The sequence below is a fragment of the Lagenorhynchus albirostris genome, chromosome 2 (assembly GCF_949774975.1).
Source record: "Lagenorhynchus albirostris chromosome 2, mLagAlb1.1, whole genome shotgun sequence".
Taxonomy (NCBI): Eukaryota; Metazoa; Chordata; class Mammalia; order Artiodactyla; family Delphinidae; genus Lagenorhynchus; species Lagenorhynchus albirostris.
In genome coordinates, this window is record NC_083096.1 from 26,249,086 (window position 1) to 26,268,463 (window position 19,378).

Genomic DNA, 19,378 nt, shown 5'->3' on the forward strand with positions numbered 1-19,378 from the left:
CAATGCATATTCCTTTTCCAGTGTGGAATGAGTAGAGCAGGCCTCCCACCCTCTCCCCCTGTGGAGTCTGGCTTAGTGACTTTGGTAACTTTATCCCTGAGTCCACCTGCCTGCAAGGCTATAAGGACAGCCTGGTGAGGCCTGTGGCTTCCTCTGCATGGCTGCAGCTTCAGAAGCACCTGAAGGTTGCCCAGGCACTAAATCCCACTAATCACTGGGAGTTAGGGGTGTGAAGGATACAGCCTGGCGGTCAATGGCTCCCCTAACTGAGGCCCACGAAGGCCATGAGTGTTTCGTAGAACCAGGCACTTCTTCCTGAGTGAAGGGGTCCCGGGGTCAGGGAGATCAATGTAGACGGCTCTACGCCACTCCTCAACAGCCCGGGGGTGGTACATTCTTGATTGGGTCCACAAAGCCCTCCCAGTGAGGGCAGGGCTGCAGGGCACAGGTGCGCCCATCTAGCCTTTGGAAATGAATGCCTCCCGCACCGCGTTGGGATCGAGAGGAGGCCCCGCTTAACCTTCGCTTTTCCCTTGGCCTTGACAAGATGGGCTCTTCACACTTCCCAGTGTAGGAACAAGGTATGATCCTCTTTGGGAGGATTTTCCTTTTGGGGGAAAGGATCAAAGGGACAAGCTTGAGAGGACTCAGCAGTTCTCTGGGTTTAGAATCCAGAAGGAAATAAGCAGCTGCCTGCCTCTAATCTACTTCTTGGAATGCATAGCATGGAGCCACTCATCTTTATTAGCGTGGACTTCTGCACACGTAGAACAAGGTCCGTATCTGGGTGATAAGGAGAACTTCAGGAGCAGATAATAATGGGAAAGAAAAAACCATTGTCCCTCAGTGTATTTGGTATCCTTTCTACAGGTAAAACCAGTTGCTTTACCAGATTTGAGTGGGTGATCAACTTGTTATAGTCTATCAAAAACCTATGTAGACTAGGGGAAAAATTCCCCTTCGGCTCCTGTCCTTGAGAACAAATGAGTTGTAGATCATTCCTACTTAGCAGAGAGTGGACAGGCATTGACAGACCACAAATGACCTCCATTATTATTTTTTTAAATTTTTTAAAATTTATTTATTTTTGGATGCGTTGGATCTTCACTGCTGCATGCGGGCTTTCTCTAGTTGCGGTGAGAGGGGATCCCTCTTCATTGCAGTGCGCAGGCTTCCCACTGCGGTGGAGTCTCTTGTTGCGGAGAACGGGCTCTAGGCACGCGGGCTTCAATAGTTGTTGCTTGCGAGCTCTAGAGCACAGGCTCAGTAGCTGTGGTGCTCGGGCTTAGTTGTTCCACGGTATGTGGGATCTTCCCGTACCCGGGCTCGAACCCGGGCTCGAACCCGTGTCCACTGCATTGACAGGCAGATTCTTAACCACTGCGCCACCAGGGAAGCCTCTCCATTATTATTATTAATTTTACGGTACGTGGGCCTCTCACTGCTGTGGCCTCTCCCGTTGCGCAGCACAGGCTCCGGACGCGCAGGCTCAGCGGCCATGGCTCACGGGCCCAGCCGCTCCGCGGCATGTGGGATCTTCCCGGACCGGGGCACAAACCTGCGCCCCCTGCATCGGCAGGCGGACTCTCAACCACTGCGCCACCAGGGAAGCCCTATTTTTTAATAATACTTAATCCAAGAGAGGTCTTTTGAGTTTGTGGAGGGAAATATTACTTGGCTAGGTACCAAAAGGCCAATGGAGATGGGGGAAGGGTCAGGTTGGAGGTGCAAAGCAGACTAGGTTAGTAGAAAACGAGGTGCGCAGTCACCCAGGCTCCTGCTTGCTTGATGCTTCTAGATGGGAAGTGTGTGTGCACGAGCAGTGGGGGCAATTCCCCTGCAGGTCTCTCTGCTGCGCTCCTGGCGGAGAGAAGAGGGCATGTTCTCCCTTCCCAGCCTTGTCTCCATCCTCCAGAAGCTGGGGCTGGCACTGCTGCCTGGGAACAGGTGTGGTTATGCTCTCTGACAGTTAAGGACTTGGCCCGTGGACCTGAGCTTGAGGGGAATACATGGGAGTAAATGTACATGCAAACATAAGAGAAATGTATGATGGAGAAGGGCGGACTATATTTCTGCAGAGCAGATGGGATTCTTGGGTTTCAAAAATAATCTCCCTATTGGGCGTGAGACAGACTACAAGGACCTACTGTACAACACAGGGAATAAAGCCAATATTCTGTAATAACTGTAAATGGAGTGTAACCTTTAAAACTGTATAAAAATAAAAAATATCAAACAAAAGTACCCCTCCCCAACACAAATATATAACATTTGCAGTCTCCTGGAGGTCAAAAAGCACTACAAAACATTTCTTATAAAAGTATTTTTTAATAAATTGATGTATTTCAATGTTAACATGATAGCCCAATGCTATATCAAGGTAGCAAAAGTGAAGATTCCTGGTATTTTTTTTTTATATAAACACTATGAATGACAGTACATTTGCATTCAACTTCACAAGAAATTATCCTCAGGTTCATGAAGATTCTTGAACAGCTGTTAACACCTTTCAAACAGTGAAGATGTGTATTGACTGAGTAGACAATGAAAGTCTAATGACTGAGCTGCACTCTAAACCATACTGAAGGAAAGGGGTACAATGGCAGTTTGGCCAGCTTGCTGGACAAAATCCAAGCCTTTTAAACTTAGTCACTGAAAGAAAACACAGCATGTATCAAAATTACAGAGTATCTTATAGAAATGGACCCATTAGAAGACACACAGATTAGAACCCTGAAGCAGTGAATGAGTTTCTACCCGTTTTGTGATGGAAAGAAGCCATGGATATAGAGTCCCGCAGCCGTCTGTAGGGTTGAATCTCCTCACACACACAATGCTATCAATTGGTGAAAACCAGAATTCCCTGCTATGTACAAATGCTGGTGAAGGTAACTTGCACTATTGCTGTGGGTCAGAACAATAGTGGGCTGGATTTCAGGCATCAAGTGGAGGCTCTCTTTACTGCTGTATCACTGCCTTCTACCATTCCACAGGCCACACTTTCCAAAGCTGATGCCCCTTTCTTAGGGTTGAAACAAAGGAAAAACAAAACCCAAGGGCACTGAAAACAAACAGTAGAAACCAGCAGCTTCTGACCCTCTTAACACTGTATTACTGTCCAACCCACAATGAGAAATGTGTTTCACTTGGTTACAACTACGAAGAGAATATCTGATGCCATCATATCACATGTATCTTAATGACTGGATTTTTTATATAGGATTTTTCTTAACAGAGATCGGGTTGAGAACAAGATTCTTTTCCTCCAAGGGAAAGCTGGTGAAATGCTAGTTAACTGAATTCACCCTCAATTTTGAACTGTAGTGGACAAACTGACTTAAACGAGATTTTCTAAAGTAAAGACATTTATTTCTCAACCTCAAGTACCATTAGACTGCAAGCAATCTCACGTCCAGAATTTTATCTGGTGGTTCTACGATAATTGGCCTCAGGGCCATTATTTATTTTTACTAGGACCTTAACACTATTTTTAAACTCCAAATGCTGCAGATGAAAGTCAGTACAACAAAATAACAATATAATCATTTGTGTGCTGAGGCGCTGGATTCTGGATAAGCAAAGGTGGAAGGCTCCTGGCTACTCGCCAAGAAGTGCCTAAATAATGGCCACTCCTTCACGTGTGTCCGTAGCACAGATTTAAACTCATGTCTATTTGAATGGATTAGAAAAAACTGGAATCCACCACATTATTAAAAACAAAAAATCCCAAGCGAATGGCATCAAACATTTTTCACTAACCTGGGTTTTAGTGATAGGACTCTTCTTTGAGTGAACTGATTCACTGTCAAGAGTCTTCGCATTTTATTCTAAATCTCATTTTTAGACCTGAATCAGGTCAACTTTTCATAAAGATCATAGATTCCTTTCTGTCACATCTCTTAAAACAAGTGCTCTGCCCCCCCCCCCCCCCGCTAAAAGAACTGAGAATAATTTGTAAAAGCTTTCCTCTCCAGCAACAGAACAGTCAAAAGCATAAATTAGGTTAAGTGGCTTCATTTTCCTCAGGTCAAACCCAAGGTTTATTTTCCCTGTGAACAGGGTGTGCTTAATTTGATAAAATGATTCAAAATCAGCTTATGGAAAAGTTAAAAATGTAGTGTACTGAAAGATATGTATCCTTACAAAGAGCAATAGCAAACAATCCAATCTAGAAGTTTAAATAAAAGTAGATGATTTTAAAACTAATGATATATATATATATATATATATAAAGCTGAAGTCACTGCCTTGGATAATTTATACACTGCATCCAATATTTTATGTAGAACATTCATTCTTAAGGCAGAAAAATTGAATTTGACATGTAATGACTTGGCTCTTACATCCAAGGGTCAAACTGGGAGTAGACTTGAGCAGACAGATTCCTTGCTAATGAGGACTTATCTGTGGTGACAATTTCATTCTTCGAGTAGGTTATGTAAGAGACATACATTTGAGAGAAAGAAAAACATGAATAAGACACATAAATATGAGTTTTCCACAAGAGGTCAATGAGACTAAGCTTTCTATAATGAGGTGAAACTACTCCCATAACAAACTAACAAACTGCAACATACTCTTTCTGGTATGGTACATAAAATGTTTAAAATATCAAAGTATTAACTTTTTGGAGAGTGTTACTTTAGACTCTAGTTTTCAAGGTGTGGTATAAAAGGTAGCCTGAAGACTTAAAAGCAGTTGAATGTCAACTCACACTGCTACTCAGAAGGCTACCACTTAGGATATTCCTGCCCCACAAACAAAATCCTCTGCAGGGAGGATATCAATATATATTAAAATAAAAATGAAGCCCCCAACACATGTGCAAAAACACTTGTTACTAGTAAGAATACCTTTAACGAAAAACATCTTACTTACAGAATCAGAGGCATCAAAGCCAGACTGACACGAGAGTATACCACCCCGTGGAGGTGGCCAGATATTTGGGATGAAAGCCACCGTTCGGTGGGAACCTCAGGAGATATACCACTTGGGAGTGGAGGGAGTGCTGGGTGCCCAGGGTCGGGCGCCTCTCACGCAGATCGAGGTCCCAAGCCCTCAGGGCTGTGTGTGCTCCTTCACCTCTGTGCACCCTGGTACCAAAATGGTAACAAAAACAAACACAAACCTAAAAGACAATTCTTAAGCAGGTGATGGTGACTGTAACTGTGTAAGTACCTTCTTGTGTGCCTATTATTTATGCCGAAGCTCGGGCAATTGTCAGAAGTGTACAAAGATTACCTGCCTAATTTCTGAAGACATGAAGATTTTCTTCTTTCATGGTGGCAGGAGTCCATGCAAGATTTGTAAACAGCGATACAAAATACTGTAAACATAACTTAACAGAGCTTATATAAAACAGAAGTAAATCCAAATTTACAAGTGGGTAAAAAAGACAGAGGGCAGCTTCATACAAAGTTCTCCCTCCTGCGCCAAGTGATTTTTTTTTTTTGATTACAAATATAATCCTGAGCTGAAAAACTGGGATTTGGGGGAGAGCCATCTTTGCATACAAAATATCCAGAGGACATTTACTCTTTTACTCTTCTCTAGTGATATTCAACTGCCAGAGACAGTTCTGAATGCGTGACTTTGGAGACATTTACAGTTTAGTGTGGCGCCCGGGTCTGGAGCCTGCGGCAGTGCTGGCCATGGAAGCGGAGGCTGCAGCATCCTCCGCTTCCTCCAGTTCGTCCTGGAGCTCTTGGCTGACGCTAGACTGCAGGGCTGCGGGAGTGAGCCACTCCTTTGGGAGGCAACTCTGGAGAAAGGGTATACAGGAGCTGAAGTAGGCAAGCCGATTGATCCAGCGAGGAATCTCTTTCCCACAAAGAATCTACAGGAGAAAGAGTGTAGTATTATGTGAGAGGTTAGGGTTATCTGGTCAGCTGCCAAGGAGGGGAGGGTCGGGGAGGGAGGCGGATATACAAAAAGGCCACTGCGCATTAGCCTTTGGTGCTGTTACTTCCGGCCTTTGATGACAAGCAGCTCCCTAACTCGGAAGCCTGGGGTCCCCCTACTGTCAGCTCCATCCCTTCCCTTCTGAAGAACTTTGTTAAGTTGCTTACTTTTTACATCTATAAAATCAAGCTAATTCCATTTGGCTCCTTTCTTTCTTTGGTCTTTGTAACTGCTTTGAGTAGCATGTAGAAGTACTTTGAACACATAGAAGACTTGTTAATACAAGATACTATTCAAGTAACAGAAGCTCCAGGCACTTCTCATCCTTATCCTGTTCTTAGGACTTGTAAGCCCCCTCTTTTCCCAACTGCAGATAATAAGAACTAGGTCTTTTATAATACTAACTTTACTCTTTATTACCCTCCTTTCCTTCTGCAGTCAAAACTAGGGTTAACTAATCCACGCTTTATTGTCCCTGTGGTGTTTTTGCCTCCAATCATGTCAAAGATTATAATCATTATACTTATGATCTGGAAGTACCATCTACTTTAGCTTAGTTGGTTTCAAAGTATCTTACATCCAAAAATTAGCTAAAATGTAAATAAGCTGGCACCTGTCATCAAGCAATATAACTTTTCTCCCTAAAGGTTTAGCCCTATGCCTTAAGGGCTACATTTAAATACTATGTCTCTGTCTTAACTACAGGGCTAGGCGGTGGTCTCAATGGAGGGAGAGTGGCATGTTTTGATCATTTTTGATTACCCGGCCTGTAATCAAAGAGAGGTAGACAGTACTTAAAAATACCTGAAGAATGTGCATGAATTAGATCTGGGGGAAAGCTAGCAATGCCCTTATATTATACCGTTCCTATCTGTCTATTCTAAAAAACACAGGCAAACAAGTATTACATTATATTTTACACCCAAGACATAACTGGGGATATACGTATATTTGAAGGTTACCACAGAGCGGTGACTAGGAATAGCAAGGTTAATGTAATGAGCCATTGCTGACTATCCAGCAGCTATTCTCTTCATTCTCCTTCCTAAACCCTGGTTTCATTCAGTCACCTGCCTTCCTCCATACATCAATGTGCTTCACAGGAAGCTGACTTCATCCCAACACCTGCAGGCGGCTTGATTAACCTAAAACAGAGGTCTGTAAACTAAAGCCACCTGTTTTTATAGGTAAAATTTTATTGCAACACAGCCATGCCCCCTCATTTTTTTTTTATGGCCTACAATTCTTGGGCTACCATGGCCGAGTGGGGTCCAGGAATAGTCCACAGGCCTAAAATATTTACTATGTGGCCCTTTCAGAAAAAGTGTGCAGATCCGTGATCAAGCCAATGTCTTTTAAACTTTGAGTCAAGATCCATTAGTAGCTTTAGCATTTTAACTTGAATTCTTAAAATGAAATAGACTGTAGATACTAGGGAAATTGTGACACTTGTTTTAGTTATGTGTACATATCTGGATCATGATGTAAAATATATTTCTTACTGTCGGTAGCGGTCAAAAAATATGTGATTCATATAACAAAGTTACTTTTGCATTTAAGCTTCACCTTGGTAATCCCTCTTTCTAGGAATTTATTCCAGAGACACACTGGCAAAAATATGAAAAAAAGGTATGCACAGGGTTATTCATTACAGCACTTTTTTGTAGGCTAAAAATAATCCAAATGTTATTAATAGCAAACTGACTGAATACATTTTGGTACAAACAAGGACTATTTAGCTGTGAAAAGTGAGGACTATCTCTATATACTGTTACAGAATAAACTCCATGGTACAATGTTAAGTTAAAAAAACAAAGTGTGTATAGGATGCCTCCCAAATATAATGGTGGACCGGCACAGAGTAAGTTATAGACATTCCCATTCTAAAAGCGAGAACACGGAAGGAAGAAAGGAATCATTAGTCCCAAGCAATTTCCTTTTATAAATTTATTTTATTATTTATTTTTGGCTGCACTGGGTCTTCGTTGCTGCGCACAGGCTTTCTCTAGTTGCAGTGAGCGGGGGCTACTCTTCGTTGCGTTGTGCGGGCTTCTCACTGCGGTGGCTTCTCTTGTTGTGGAGCATGGGCTCTAGGTGCAGGCTTCAGTAGTTGCAGCATGCAGGCTCAGTAGTTGTGGCTCGTGGGCTCTAGAGCGCAGGCTCAGTAGTCGTGGCGCATGGGCTTAGGTGCTCCGAGGCATGTGGGATCTTCCCAGACCAGGGATGGAACCCGTGTCCCCTGCATTGGCAGGCGGATTCTTAACCACTGTGCCACCAGGGAAGCCCCCAAGCAATTTCAAAATCTGACTGGGCAACCTCCATTAGGTTTCAAGGCCTGGGACTAATCCTCTGCGGCCCTCAGTTCTGTCGTCTGGGCCCTTGAAATTACCCTTTTTCGCCAGGCTGTTTACTGCCTGTGAAATTTCGGAATCCAACAGTCATCTTTCATTCTGTCCTCTTTCAGTCCAAGCCGGCAGTGTTTCTGCTAATATAACATCGTCAAAAATGTTGAGTCTCCTGTGGGATTCACCCTATTGGATAAGAGGTTCCTCTACAGATCTTTCCTGGAAAATCCCATTTCTATTCCTGATTTCCACTGAGATGGCTGAGAGGATCCACGAGTCACATGTTTAATCTCTTCAGCAGCAGCAAAAGGTTATCCAGTCACACCCTTGGCCTTCTCTCCACAATATGCTTTCCTAACAGTAAAGCCCTCTGCTATGTTAATTTTTCTCTGCACAGCACAGGAACCAATTCTTTTTTTGAAGACTGTTAAGTAACGGAAAAGAATCAAGACATCTATCCTACCTTTCCTATGCGGACTGAACCTCATGGTAACAAGAGGGTATTTGGCCTTTATTTATCCTGATTCAAACAAACTGTTAAAAAATTATGACAAGTGGGAAAATTTCAACATTGTATATTTGCATTATATTAAGGAATGCATGTTAATTTTTTTTAGGTTGATAATATTTGTAGTTATGTTAAAAAAATCTTTATCTTCGGAGCTACAAAGTAAACTATTTACAACTGAAATGAAATAACACCTGCGATTTGTTTCAAAGTAATCTAGGGATCAGTGTTATTTCAGAGTGGGCATTTATGGATGAAACAAAATTAGCCATGAGTTGATAATTTTTGAAGCTAAGCGATACGTATATCAGGCTCATTATACTAGTCTCTCTACTTTTATTCAGGTTTGGAATTTCCCACTGAAAATATTAATTTACAGAAGGTATTCAGGCCAGTGGCATTTAGTAACGGCAATGCCATTCTTCTTGCTAGTGACTGGTTTAGAAATGGCATTCGACCCAATTCTGGCCATGAAACATGACCTGCTTTGGAAAGGGTGGGAGGTTCTGGAGAAAGTCTCAGTTTCTCAGAGAGAAGTAACGGGAGAGACAGAGCTTTCTTTTTTCTCTTGATGTTGCTGTATCAGGATATGGTGCCGAAAATTGTTGCAACTACCTGAAAACCATAAAGGGAGCTAGCCTGAGGGCAGAGCCAACCTAACACCCTAAGGATGGCAGCTCAGAGAGATAAAAAGACCTTAGGCCACTGGTGACACACAGTTGAGACACTGACCATACTGACATGGAGCCCACCTTATCCTGGACTTCTTGTTTTGTGAGATAAAATATTTCCTCATTGTTTAAGTCAATCTGAATCAGATTCGAATGCATCTGACCTGTAGTGTAGGGGTTGGGAAACTTTATCTGTAAAGAGCCAAACAGTAAATATTTTAGGCTCCGCAGACCATTTGGTTTCTGATACAATTACTCAACTCTGCTGCTGCAGCCTGTAAGCAGTAAAGATGATAGGCTAAAAATATGAGTACGGATGTGTTCCAGTCAGATTTTAATGGATACTGAAATGTGAATTTCACATAATTTATACATGTAACTATATATTCTTCTTTTGACCTTTTCCCAACGGTTTAAAGATGTAAAAATCGGGACTTCCCTGGTGGCGTAGTGGTTGAGAATCCGCCTGCCAATGCAGGGAACACGGGTTCGAGCCCTGGTCCAGGAAGATCCCACATGCCATGGAGCAACTAAGCCCGTGCGCCACAACTACTGAGCCTGTGCTCTAGAGCCCACGAGCCACAACTACTGAAGCCCACGCACCTAGAGCCCGTGCTCCGCAACAAGAGAAGCCACCGCAATGAGAAGACTGCGCACGGCAACGAAGAGTAGCCCCCGCTCACCACAACTAGAGAGAGCCCGCACGCAGCAACGAAGACCCAATGCAGCAAAAATAAAATAAATAAATAAACAAGCAAACAAATTTAAAAAAAGGTAAAAACCATCTTTAGCTTGCAGGCCATACAAAAAGAGGTGGTAGGCTAGTACTGGTGTGCAGGTTGTAGTGGTTTGCTAATCCTTGTTGTAGAGAAGCATCTGCAATGATAACTATGATGCTTCTTAGAACTTTTGGAACAATTTTGAATAACAGAGTACATATATCAACAATCATTTATAATTAGCTATGGTTTTCTATCTGCAACTGGTTATACGACACATGTAGAAACTATGTTGTCAAAGACATAGAAGCACATTAGATTTAATAACTTTTTAAGAGTGCCTAACGTTAATTTTTTTGCCTTGATTATATGAGGTTTACTAAAAATAGCCCCTTACCTCCTCCACTATCCAGAATTCTAGTCTCAGTTGTCACTAACAAGCTGGCTAGGCTAAGTCCCCTAACTTCTGAGTCTCAGTTTCTTTAACAATTCAGCACTCACACGGGTGAAAGCATGAAAACTGTGACCTAAAAAGATGGCTCCAGGGGCATCTAGAATTGCTCTTCAGGCACTCAACTCCAATATGGTTTTAGGGTTAGACCAGGGCTGAGGTGGTATTACAGATGCTCAATAAAGCTAATAATTTATTTCGGAGAGAGGATAAGTTGGAACCAGAAGAAGTAACGATAAAATATAACAAGCACTGAACTAAGCAGTCTGGGTCTAATCTGAGTTCTCCACAATCTTGGTAAGTCATTTCCCCAATCAGGGCCTGTTACTTAGTCCATAAAATGAGGAGACTAGATTAGATGCTATCTAAAACCTTTGCTAATTTTAACGTTCTACGGATCTTTGAATGCACTTCCTACAAATGTAATGTCTAGGGTCAAGAAAGCTTAGAACTACCTTGTCTCTTCCTTGAAAATCAACTTGGTCACCTCTGCAGTATCAATGCACCCACTAGACTAGTGGGTGCTTCTCCAACTTTTATGAATCATCTGGGGATCATGGTAAAATGAAGATTCTGATTCAGTACATCTATGGTGGGGTAGAGATGATGTATATCTTACAAATTCCTATGTGATGCTAATGCCGTCAGTCCTCAAAAAATAACTGGAGAAGCACAGCAGCAGTCTGCTGTAGTCCTGTTTGAAACCTATGCTGTGGAAGCCATGAGGGCAGTGAAAAGGGCCAGGTAGCTAAGCAGCTCTGCAGAGGAGGTCACTGAAGCAGCAGCTCATTTTCTCTTTTACACATTTCACAATTTCTGTGGTACCTGATGTGGCTTCTGCAACCATCTGCTAAGGGTCAGAAAGCTGGGAAGCTGTTTCAAGCGCTATTTAATTCTCCAGACCTTATTTTATAACCTTTTGCTTTCTTCCCGTCATTTCCTTTTTTAAAGACCTTTAATTTGGATCTACTTTTGGTTTTCTGCTTGGCATTCAAGAACTGGGAAGGCAAATAAGTGTGTGTGTGTGTGATAAACTGGCAGAGTAAAATTTCAAGATAGGAGAAATGAATTACTTATTAATAAGAGCCAGAAAAATTTCAAGTTGGCAACTAAAATTTAGGAAAAGAGAAATCATAGTGGCTAAGAAGCAGAAGTCACTTAAGCATTAATTTTTTATTATTTTTTTCTTCCCCAACCCCCTAGGCATTAATTTTTAAGTGAAAATATAAGATTGTAATGAAACAAATTAGAATAAGAAGAGACCCGTTACTGTATTCACTCTACTCACTGCAAAGTCATGAACAGAATTACAGTTTAAAACTGTGCTCACTCTAAAGTTACCAACTTTGGAAAGGTCACTCATATAAAAGAAATATTCACATAAAAGAAATAAAATACCATATATTACATAACATAAATAATCAGAAAAAAATAATTGATTAAATATAGTGGGACAGTAAATATACTAGTGTTATTTATTTGAAGAACTTTTAGAATAAAATTTAACTTACCTCTGATAAAGCCGAAGAAAAGTGGTTGCAGTTTTTATGCATCAAATGGTAAGCATTGCCTTTGTATTCTTTTCCCAATTCTTCTACAATTTTTTCTATATCATCTTCTAGGAAGTCGGTGCTCCCTAAAACAACAGCTTCTCTTAAAGAACAAAAAAAAAAAAAAAGAAAAAAAAAGAAAAAAAAGAATATAGCTGCGTGAGTTATAGGTATTATAGGCATGCTTAAAGACTCATTTCCAGAAATGCTTATTGCCAGGAATATTATGACTGATGTAACAAAGCAGGGTTACTGTGAGAAGACTAAAAGGTAAATGAGGTATTTTAATAATTTCGATTATTTTCTACTTTTTAAAAGCAATAAACTCTTAAGTATACCACTTCTAAATAATACAAATGCAAAATAAGTCATTTTCTTTATTAAACAGTGTCATATTAAAAATATAATATCACAGTTATTTTTATTACTATTACATTAGCAGTTACATTATTAGAGAACCAGATCCATGCTGCAAATATTCTTGCTTAATTACACTCACCATCAAATGGCTGGTCATATTCTCACTTAGAAATAATCTTTTAAGTTATCTGCCACTCGGCTGCAGTGAGATGACTGTCAAATGACTAATTTTTAAAAAAGCATTATAAGCCCAAAACCCTCCAAAAGAATATACCAAACCAAAAAAACAATACACCAAACCGAAAAAGCAACCAGCCCTGCCACCACTCCCAAACTACTACCCTGGAAATGCAATAGACATCATTCAATAGAGAGTAGAATTTTAGTCAGATACAAGTCAGGCATCCAAGAAAGCTGACAATACTTAGAAAATCCTTTTATCTAGCAGTTTTGACCAAAGGGAGACCTAAGGAATGGATTCAGGCTGGCATTATAGCACTTCTGTGTGTAAATATTTCAAATTAGTTATAGGTTAAGAGAGTAATTAACTCAGTAGTGATAAAAAGATACAACCCTATACTGAATTTCAATGTTATAACCTCATTTCACTATTTTTCACTTGGCAAGTTAACTATTATAGGTCCAGAAGTTTCTTTAAAGTTCCTTGAAACTAAGATTCTAAATATCACTTTAAATACAAAACTCAGTTAAGGAATGGAAGTTTGATTATTAGCATTCAGGTTTTCAGTGCTGTTTACTACACATAAGCCTCCACAGTACACTCAGATCCATAATTTTAGGTTTATCCATACATATACTACACGAACCTTAACAACAGTTTCTTGGCTAATCTACTCAAATTATTTTAGTTTAGTTATTTCAAGTTTGTAAACAGTGTCGCTTTCATTGGGAAAATGAAGAGATTTTTAAGAGTGTTAAGTAGGTCACAATAAAACTTTCCTCCATCTCCCCCCAAATAGGAGACTGACGGGAAGCAGTCATTATATAGGAAATGTTTTCTAAAGCAGAATCTTATACCAGGTAAAAACACTTTTAAAGTAGACATAGTAACTTCTGTGGGTCCTGAATAAGAGCAACAGACTTCCTTATTTCAGGCACTTTATTTGGCTGATTACTATCTTTACACAACAATTTAGATTTGATTTTAAAGTGTCCGCAACTAAAACAACATTAAAGAAACATTTTAAGTTCCTAGATTTTAATCTACAGAATGAATTCTGTATGCCTGAAAACAAGCTTTGGCATCTAAGACAGTGTAATAAAAATTATCCTCCCTACTTACTTAAATTTAAATGTTTCTCCTAGTTCAGAAGCATTTCCTGGGGAAATTTCAAATATTCCAGAAAAGGGGTAAGGATGGCCACCATAAGCAAATTCTGAAAAGAGAAAACTCATGATTTTTAGTATTTATCACATAAAACTTAACCAGTATGCTGAATCAGATTTAATAAATGATGAGGATAATAATGATACCATCTAAATATTTTTCAATTTAGTAATGCTTTTACAAACATCTTATTTACCTATTGCTTGTATAGAACAGTTGACGTAAAGGACTTGAAACTCTAATAACAAAAGACGCTCAAAGGTAATCCTGACTTCTATATTTACTTTATATTGGCTAGAGGAGACTGGCTAACACTCAAAGGTGAAAAAAGTCCCTGCATTTACCTATCACGCCTAAGTATGTACATGGTCAGTTCTGTGTTTTGCCACTTTCTAAATTAAAGTGATCAAATTTCAAACCTGGACTTTACTGGAAAAACTGTCTAATAACAATGAGTTTTCATGGTTCCTGAGATGAAGACTCTTGTTTTATCTTTGAGTAAGAGGGAAAAAACATTAGCAAACCAGAAAAACTGAATTCAATTCCTCTCATTCAAGAAAAGATAAGCTGCAAAATTAACATACACACCCACGCACACATAAAGACACACACACTTTCCACAGCACATCTTTAAGCTAGGAGAGAGCTACTTGTACTACAGTGAATGTACATCCAGCCTCATCAGATATAAACTCTCATTCAGAACAAAAATGGAGAACGGTTTCAAATCAGGAAGGAAATAAAATTTCTGGCTACAATTCTGGTACTAGATACTTCGATATTTAAGTGGCAAATCTTAGTAGACTTACTTAAAGTATTCCAAACAAATGCTTAAATTAATCTTGTCACTTAAAATTTATTAAATACAATCTTATAAGGTCAGAACAAAGCATGGGAAAGAAAAAGGCAATTCTACAATACATTTACTTTTGATTCAGACCTTTCAGGAAAAAAAAGCAATAATGTAGAATAAAAAAGTATTTAGCATTTAATTCTAAAACATACATTAAAAATTTAATGACCGAATTTTATAAAACACTGTAGATAAGGTTAGATGTGGAAATATCGTATTTCAACTTTCTCAATTATGGTAAGGAAAGTTGTAGACCCACTTATTCTTCTATTCAAGAAGCAATAATTCACTTTTAGGAATGTATTTGGCCCTGGCTTTGCTGTTTTGAGCCATGTTTCTAATTATTCCTAAGTCATTTTATGAATGGGAGCAATGATTAGGCAGATAAATGGATAATGGACTAGTATATAAGAATACTTGGGTTCAAGTCCTAGTTCTGTTAATTAGCAGTATGACTTTCAGCAGGTCTGAGCTTTAGTTTCTTCATCTGAAAAATGGAGAAAATGTCTCATGCTCCAATCTACCTCAGAGCAGCGAGGTCATGTGGTCCAAAATTCGATGGCACTTAAAAAAAAACAACTGTAACACACCATACAAATTCAGCTAAAAGGGAATATACATGCAACTTTGGCAAAAGCCAAACCAAACCGGGAGCAAACCCACAGACTACCATTTCACCCGTATCAATACTCCAACCACTGGAACTTTCAGCACAAACCTCACTGCTTTTTGGAATTATCTGGTAGATGCAGTCTTTCAGGTAAAATGGAGCTTATATGGCAGATCTTTATAGCCAATATTTAATATGGTACACTGCACCTAGAAGCAGTTAATTTAGCATATAAAAAAGGGACAGTAAAACACCACACTGACACATTTAAGTAAATGAGCCTTTTCTTTGTATTAGCTGAAGTTGTTATGTAGTCTTCAGGGGTAACTGGGAGTAAAGTGCAGTAACATTATAGCAAAGACTTCCTAGCTGAAGCAAATAAAAGCATTTCTGCTATATGGTGAGTTTATGATTCAAACTAGTATATTATTACAAGCTTGATGAAATCAGCAATGTGATCTGTCTTATGCAGAACATTCTACTTACAACTTGATCAGGAGATTATCTTGTATCAAGAGAGAATTAGAACAAAGGAAAAAGCTGCTGAAACAGAGCTGCTTGATTTAGTGGCTCCAGTTATGTTTATCATAATGAAGGGTAATAAAGAATAAAAAGGGCTGAGTTAATGACAAAGGCCATCATTCTTAAGCAAAAAGCTAGATGTAATCAAAGGCAGGATTTGCTCAGCAGTATTTTTAAACTTTATATATTTGTAGGTCTACAAAAACAAATTTATTACTGAAATTCCCTCAGGAAATTGGTATTTCAAGTTTGACATTCTAGCACCAACCCTTTTCCAATCAAAATGATTATTTTTATCACACTATTTTTCAAAGTGCAAGGTTTCTTAGGAATGCCAATACATATTAAGGCAAAACTGTCATAGTATAACAATCTTGAAAGGAAAATATTTTTTAAGACATAGTACCTAGAATAAAAGATAACCAAATCAATGTACACTTGTGTACTTTGAGTACTTTCTCCCCAGATACATTCCACTTTGGGTATTTTCCCAAAATACAGTATAAACAAATATGGGGAGATTTTCTTCTACTTTTTAAAGTATGGAAGTACTTCAAAAAAAAAAAAAGGAAGAGCTACAGTCATGATTTTGCAACTCCTTTAAATGAGAAAAATCTTCAGAAAGTATATTTAGACTGTGTGTACACGTACCTCTGCCATATACTTCAATTCCTGAATGAAAAACTCCAATTCCGATGGATGAGGTGTATTCGTTCATCCAATACTGAAGAAGAAAAAAAAAGATTCAGAATATTTGTTCATTTATAATTCAAATCCACGTTATAGGAGGCTACTAATTTCCAAATCTTTTACTGAATATTTAGGCCTTTCTAATCCCATTTCTTGGTATTTTCCTTACAGGTCTGAAACTCCCATGATAACGACGCATTCAGTCCTAACTCTGTGCCTTTGCTTATGCCACATCCCATATGGAATTCAAATGAATGTCTCAGTTTGTGTATCAGCACCTTTTCTAAGGCTTAGCACATAAGCCATAAAATCTAAACCTGGTTAGGTTGGGGAAGTGATATAAAAGCTCTCCTGTTAGTGACTTTTAAAAGAATCACATATAATATCTGTGTTCATACCTATTTTTCTTCTATCTTAAGCGTTCCCTTTCATTCTCTGGTATGCTCCCTTAAGACAGGGATATTTTACTCTTTTTCAAAAGCATTTGGCATATATGTCCTGATTCAGCTCAAAGCTTGATAATGATAATATTAGGAATAAATAACATGAGGCACAAAGATTAGAACAATCTTCTTACTGTTGGCATGAAGAAAAACTTCCCAGAAAAGGCAATATCTGAACTGAGTTTTTAGGAACAAATGAGATTTCCCCACACAAAAAATATGGAAGGTAAAGTGAGGTTGCTGGGGGAAGGTGGTGGGGAATGAGAAGAAATGCCAGGTAGAGGGAAGTGGATGTACACAAGTAATGTGATGTGAAATTCTGTGAGATGACTGTGAAAGGGGTTAGTGTGGAGGGGAGAGGGTTACACCTAGAAGGTAAAGGAGTTAATGCTAAACAAACACTTAGGTAACACTTAACAGTGTTACAAACCTATTTGATTTCTCCCAGGTTAGAGGGTAGATGATTTGATTTTAATTTTTCTAGGTTTATTCAAGTCTCAACCTTGGCTTCAGACCCCCAGCCAGTTTCTCCCAGACCTGGGAAAATGCACATTCTCATACACTGCTGGAGGAAGCATAAACGATAAGGGAGACTTTTCCCCCTAAAATGTTACTGGAAGAAAAATTAAACAATAATAAACAAGAAACATTTAAAAAAGAACAAGGGACTGTCTCATCTAGATATCAAAATAATCATTAAAACAGTATGGTACTGGGCTTCCCTGGTGGCACAGTGGTTGAGAGTCTGCCTGCTGATGCAGGGGACATGTGTTTGTGCCCCAGTCCGGGAAGATCCCACATGCCGCGGAGCGGCTGGGCCCGTGAGCCATGGCCGCTGAGCCTGCACATCCGGAGCCTGTGCTCTGCAATGGGAGAGGCCACAACAGTGAGAGGCCCACGTACTGCAAAAAACCCCAAAAAACCCAAAAAGAGAAAAAAACCCAGTATGGTACTGTTGCAGGAACATCCTTGTATACATAAGTATCTGGTATATGAAAAAGGTAGTATTTAAAATTAATGATAAAGAATAAGTTATTATAAATGTGTTGATAAAATTGACTATGCATAAAAATACATTTCACACATCTAAAACTTTCAGTGTTTCTAAAAATAATCGTATAGAAGAAAATAAAATAGATTTAAAAAATCTTAAAATGAACTTGTCTACAAAACAGAAACAGACTCACAGAATTAGGAGAATGAACTTACGGTTCCCAGGGGGGAAGGACAGACTAGGAGTTTGGGATTGACATGTACACACTGCTATATTTAAAAGAGATAACCAACAAGGACCTACTGTATAGCACAGAGAACTCTGCTCAGTATTCTGCAGTAAGTTTTAAAAATAAAGAAAAAAAAATCTTAGATGGGAAAAGCCAACCTAAGCAAAGCAAAACCTAGTATAGAGGAAAACAACAGATATTTAACATAAACATTTACAACTTTTTATTATGTAAAACTACACAAACAAGAACAAAAGATAAACAATACACAGGGAGAAAAAAGTTGTTAACACTAAGATCAGTATGAGAATACAAATCTTCCTCTCTATCTCATCCTATTTGATTCCTGATTTTGGACAGTCTGAATTTAGATGGCAAGTTAGGAAGGTGAGTGACACCTTTTTATCTGAAACAATTTGATTTTGGATGGAGAGTAGCGAGGGTACATATAGTAAGGGATTTCTCAAAGCATTTACCCAAATCTATTTAATTCCAGAATTTGGGCAGCAAAAGTTCAGACAGCAAGGGATACTATATACAAAAACTCCACTAAAAAAAATAACTCCCACAGACAAAAGTGAGCAATCATAGAAGAAATCAGTGGCTAACAAACATGGACTAGTAAACAGATCTCCTTAGTAACAGAAAAATGCTAATTAAAACAATAAGTTACCATTCATTTTTTTTTTGGCCGCTCAGCTTGCGGAATCTTAGTTCCCTGACCAGGGATTGAACCCAGGCCCTAGGCAGTGAGAGTGCACAGTCTTAACCACTGGACCACCAGGGAATTCCCTACTTTTTTTTTTTCTTTTATTCATTGTATTGGCAAATATACAAAATATTGCTAATACTTAGTGTTGGTAAGGATGTCAGGAAGATACTGCAGAAATGTGAATCAATGACAATTAATTAACCATTCTACCTCCTGGAATCTAGCCTACAGAAATGCTTGAACATAGGCAGACATGTTCCAGGGTATTAACTGCAGTTGTCTATAGCACTGAAAAACTGGAAACAATCTAAATATCGATAGGAAAATGGCTACATAAACGACGGTAAATCCATATTATGAACTATCATACAGCTACTGAAATAAATGAGTTAACTCAATACGTAAGGGCATAAAAAGATATCTAAGACACATAAAGTAAAAACACCAGGTCATACTACATCATCTGTAGCAA

The 19,378-nt window shown here is 39.1% G+C and overlaps 1 protein-coding gene across 2 annotated transcripts in view; it reads right to left on the minus strand.

Annotated features, from left to right (window-relative positions):
- Positions 1–2,308: 2,308 nt before the first annotated feature.
- DESI2 (desumoylating isopeptidase 2) overlaps positions 2,309–19,378 on the minus strand; it is a 42,412-nt gene continuing 25,342 nt past the window's right edge. Inside the window, exons 2-5 of one of the 2 annotated variants that reach the window (XM_060128545.1) lie at positions 16,490–16,562; positions 13,809–13,902; positions 12,107–12,248; positions 2,309–5,836 (exon numbers count right to left, since the gene is read on the minus strand). In XM_060128545.1, the coding sequence (XP_059984528.1) occupies positions 5,603–5,836; positions 12,107–12,248; positions 13,809–13,902; positions 16,490–16,562 (543 nt within the window). In that variant the 3' untranslated portion in view covers positions 2,309–5,602. The remainder of the gene's footprint in view (positions 5,837–12,106; positions 12,249–13,808; positions 13,903–16,489; positions 16,563–19,378) is intronic. The other variant, XM_060128553.1, reaches the window with a different exon arrangement.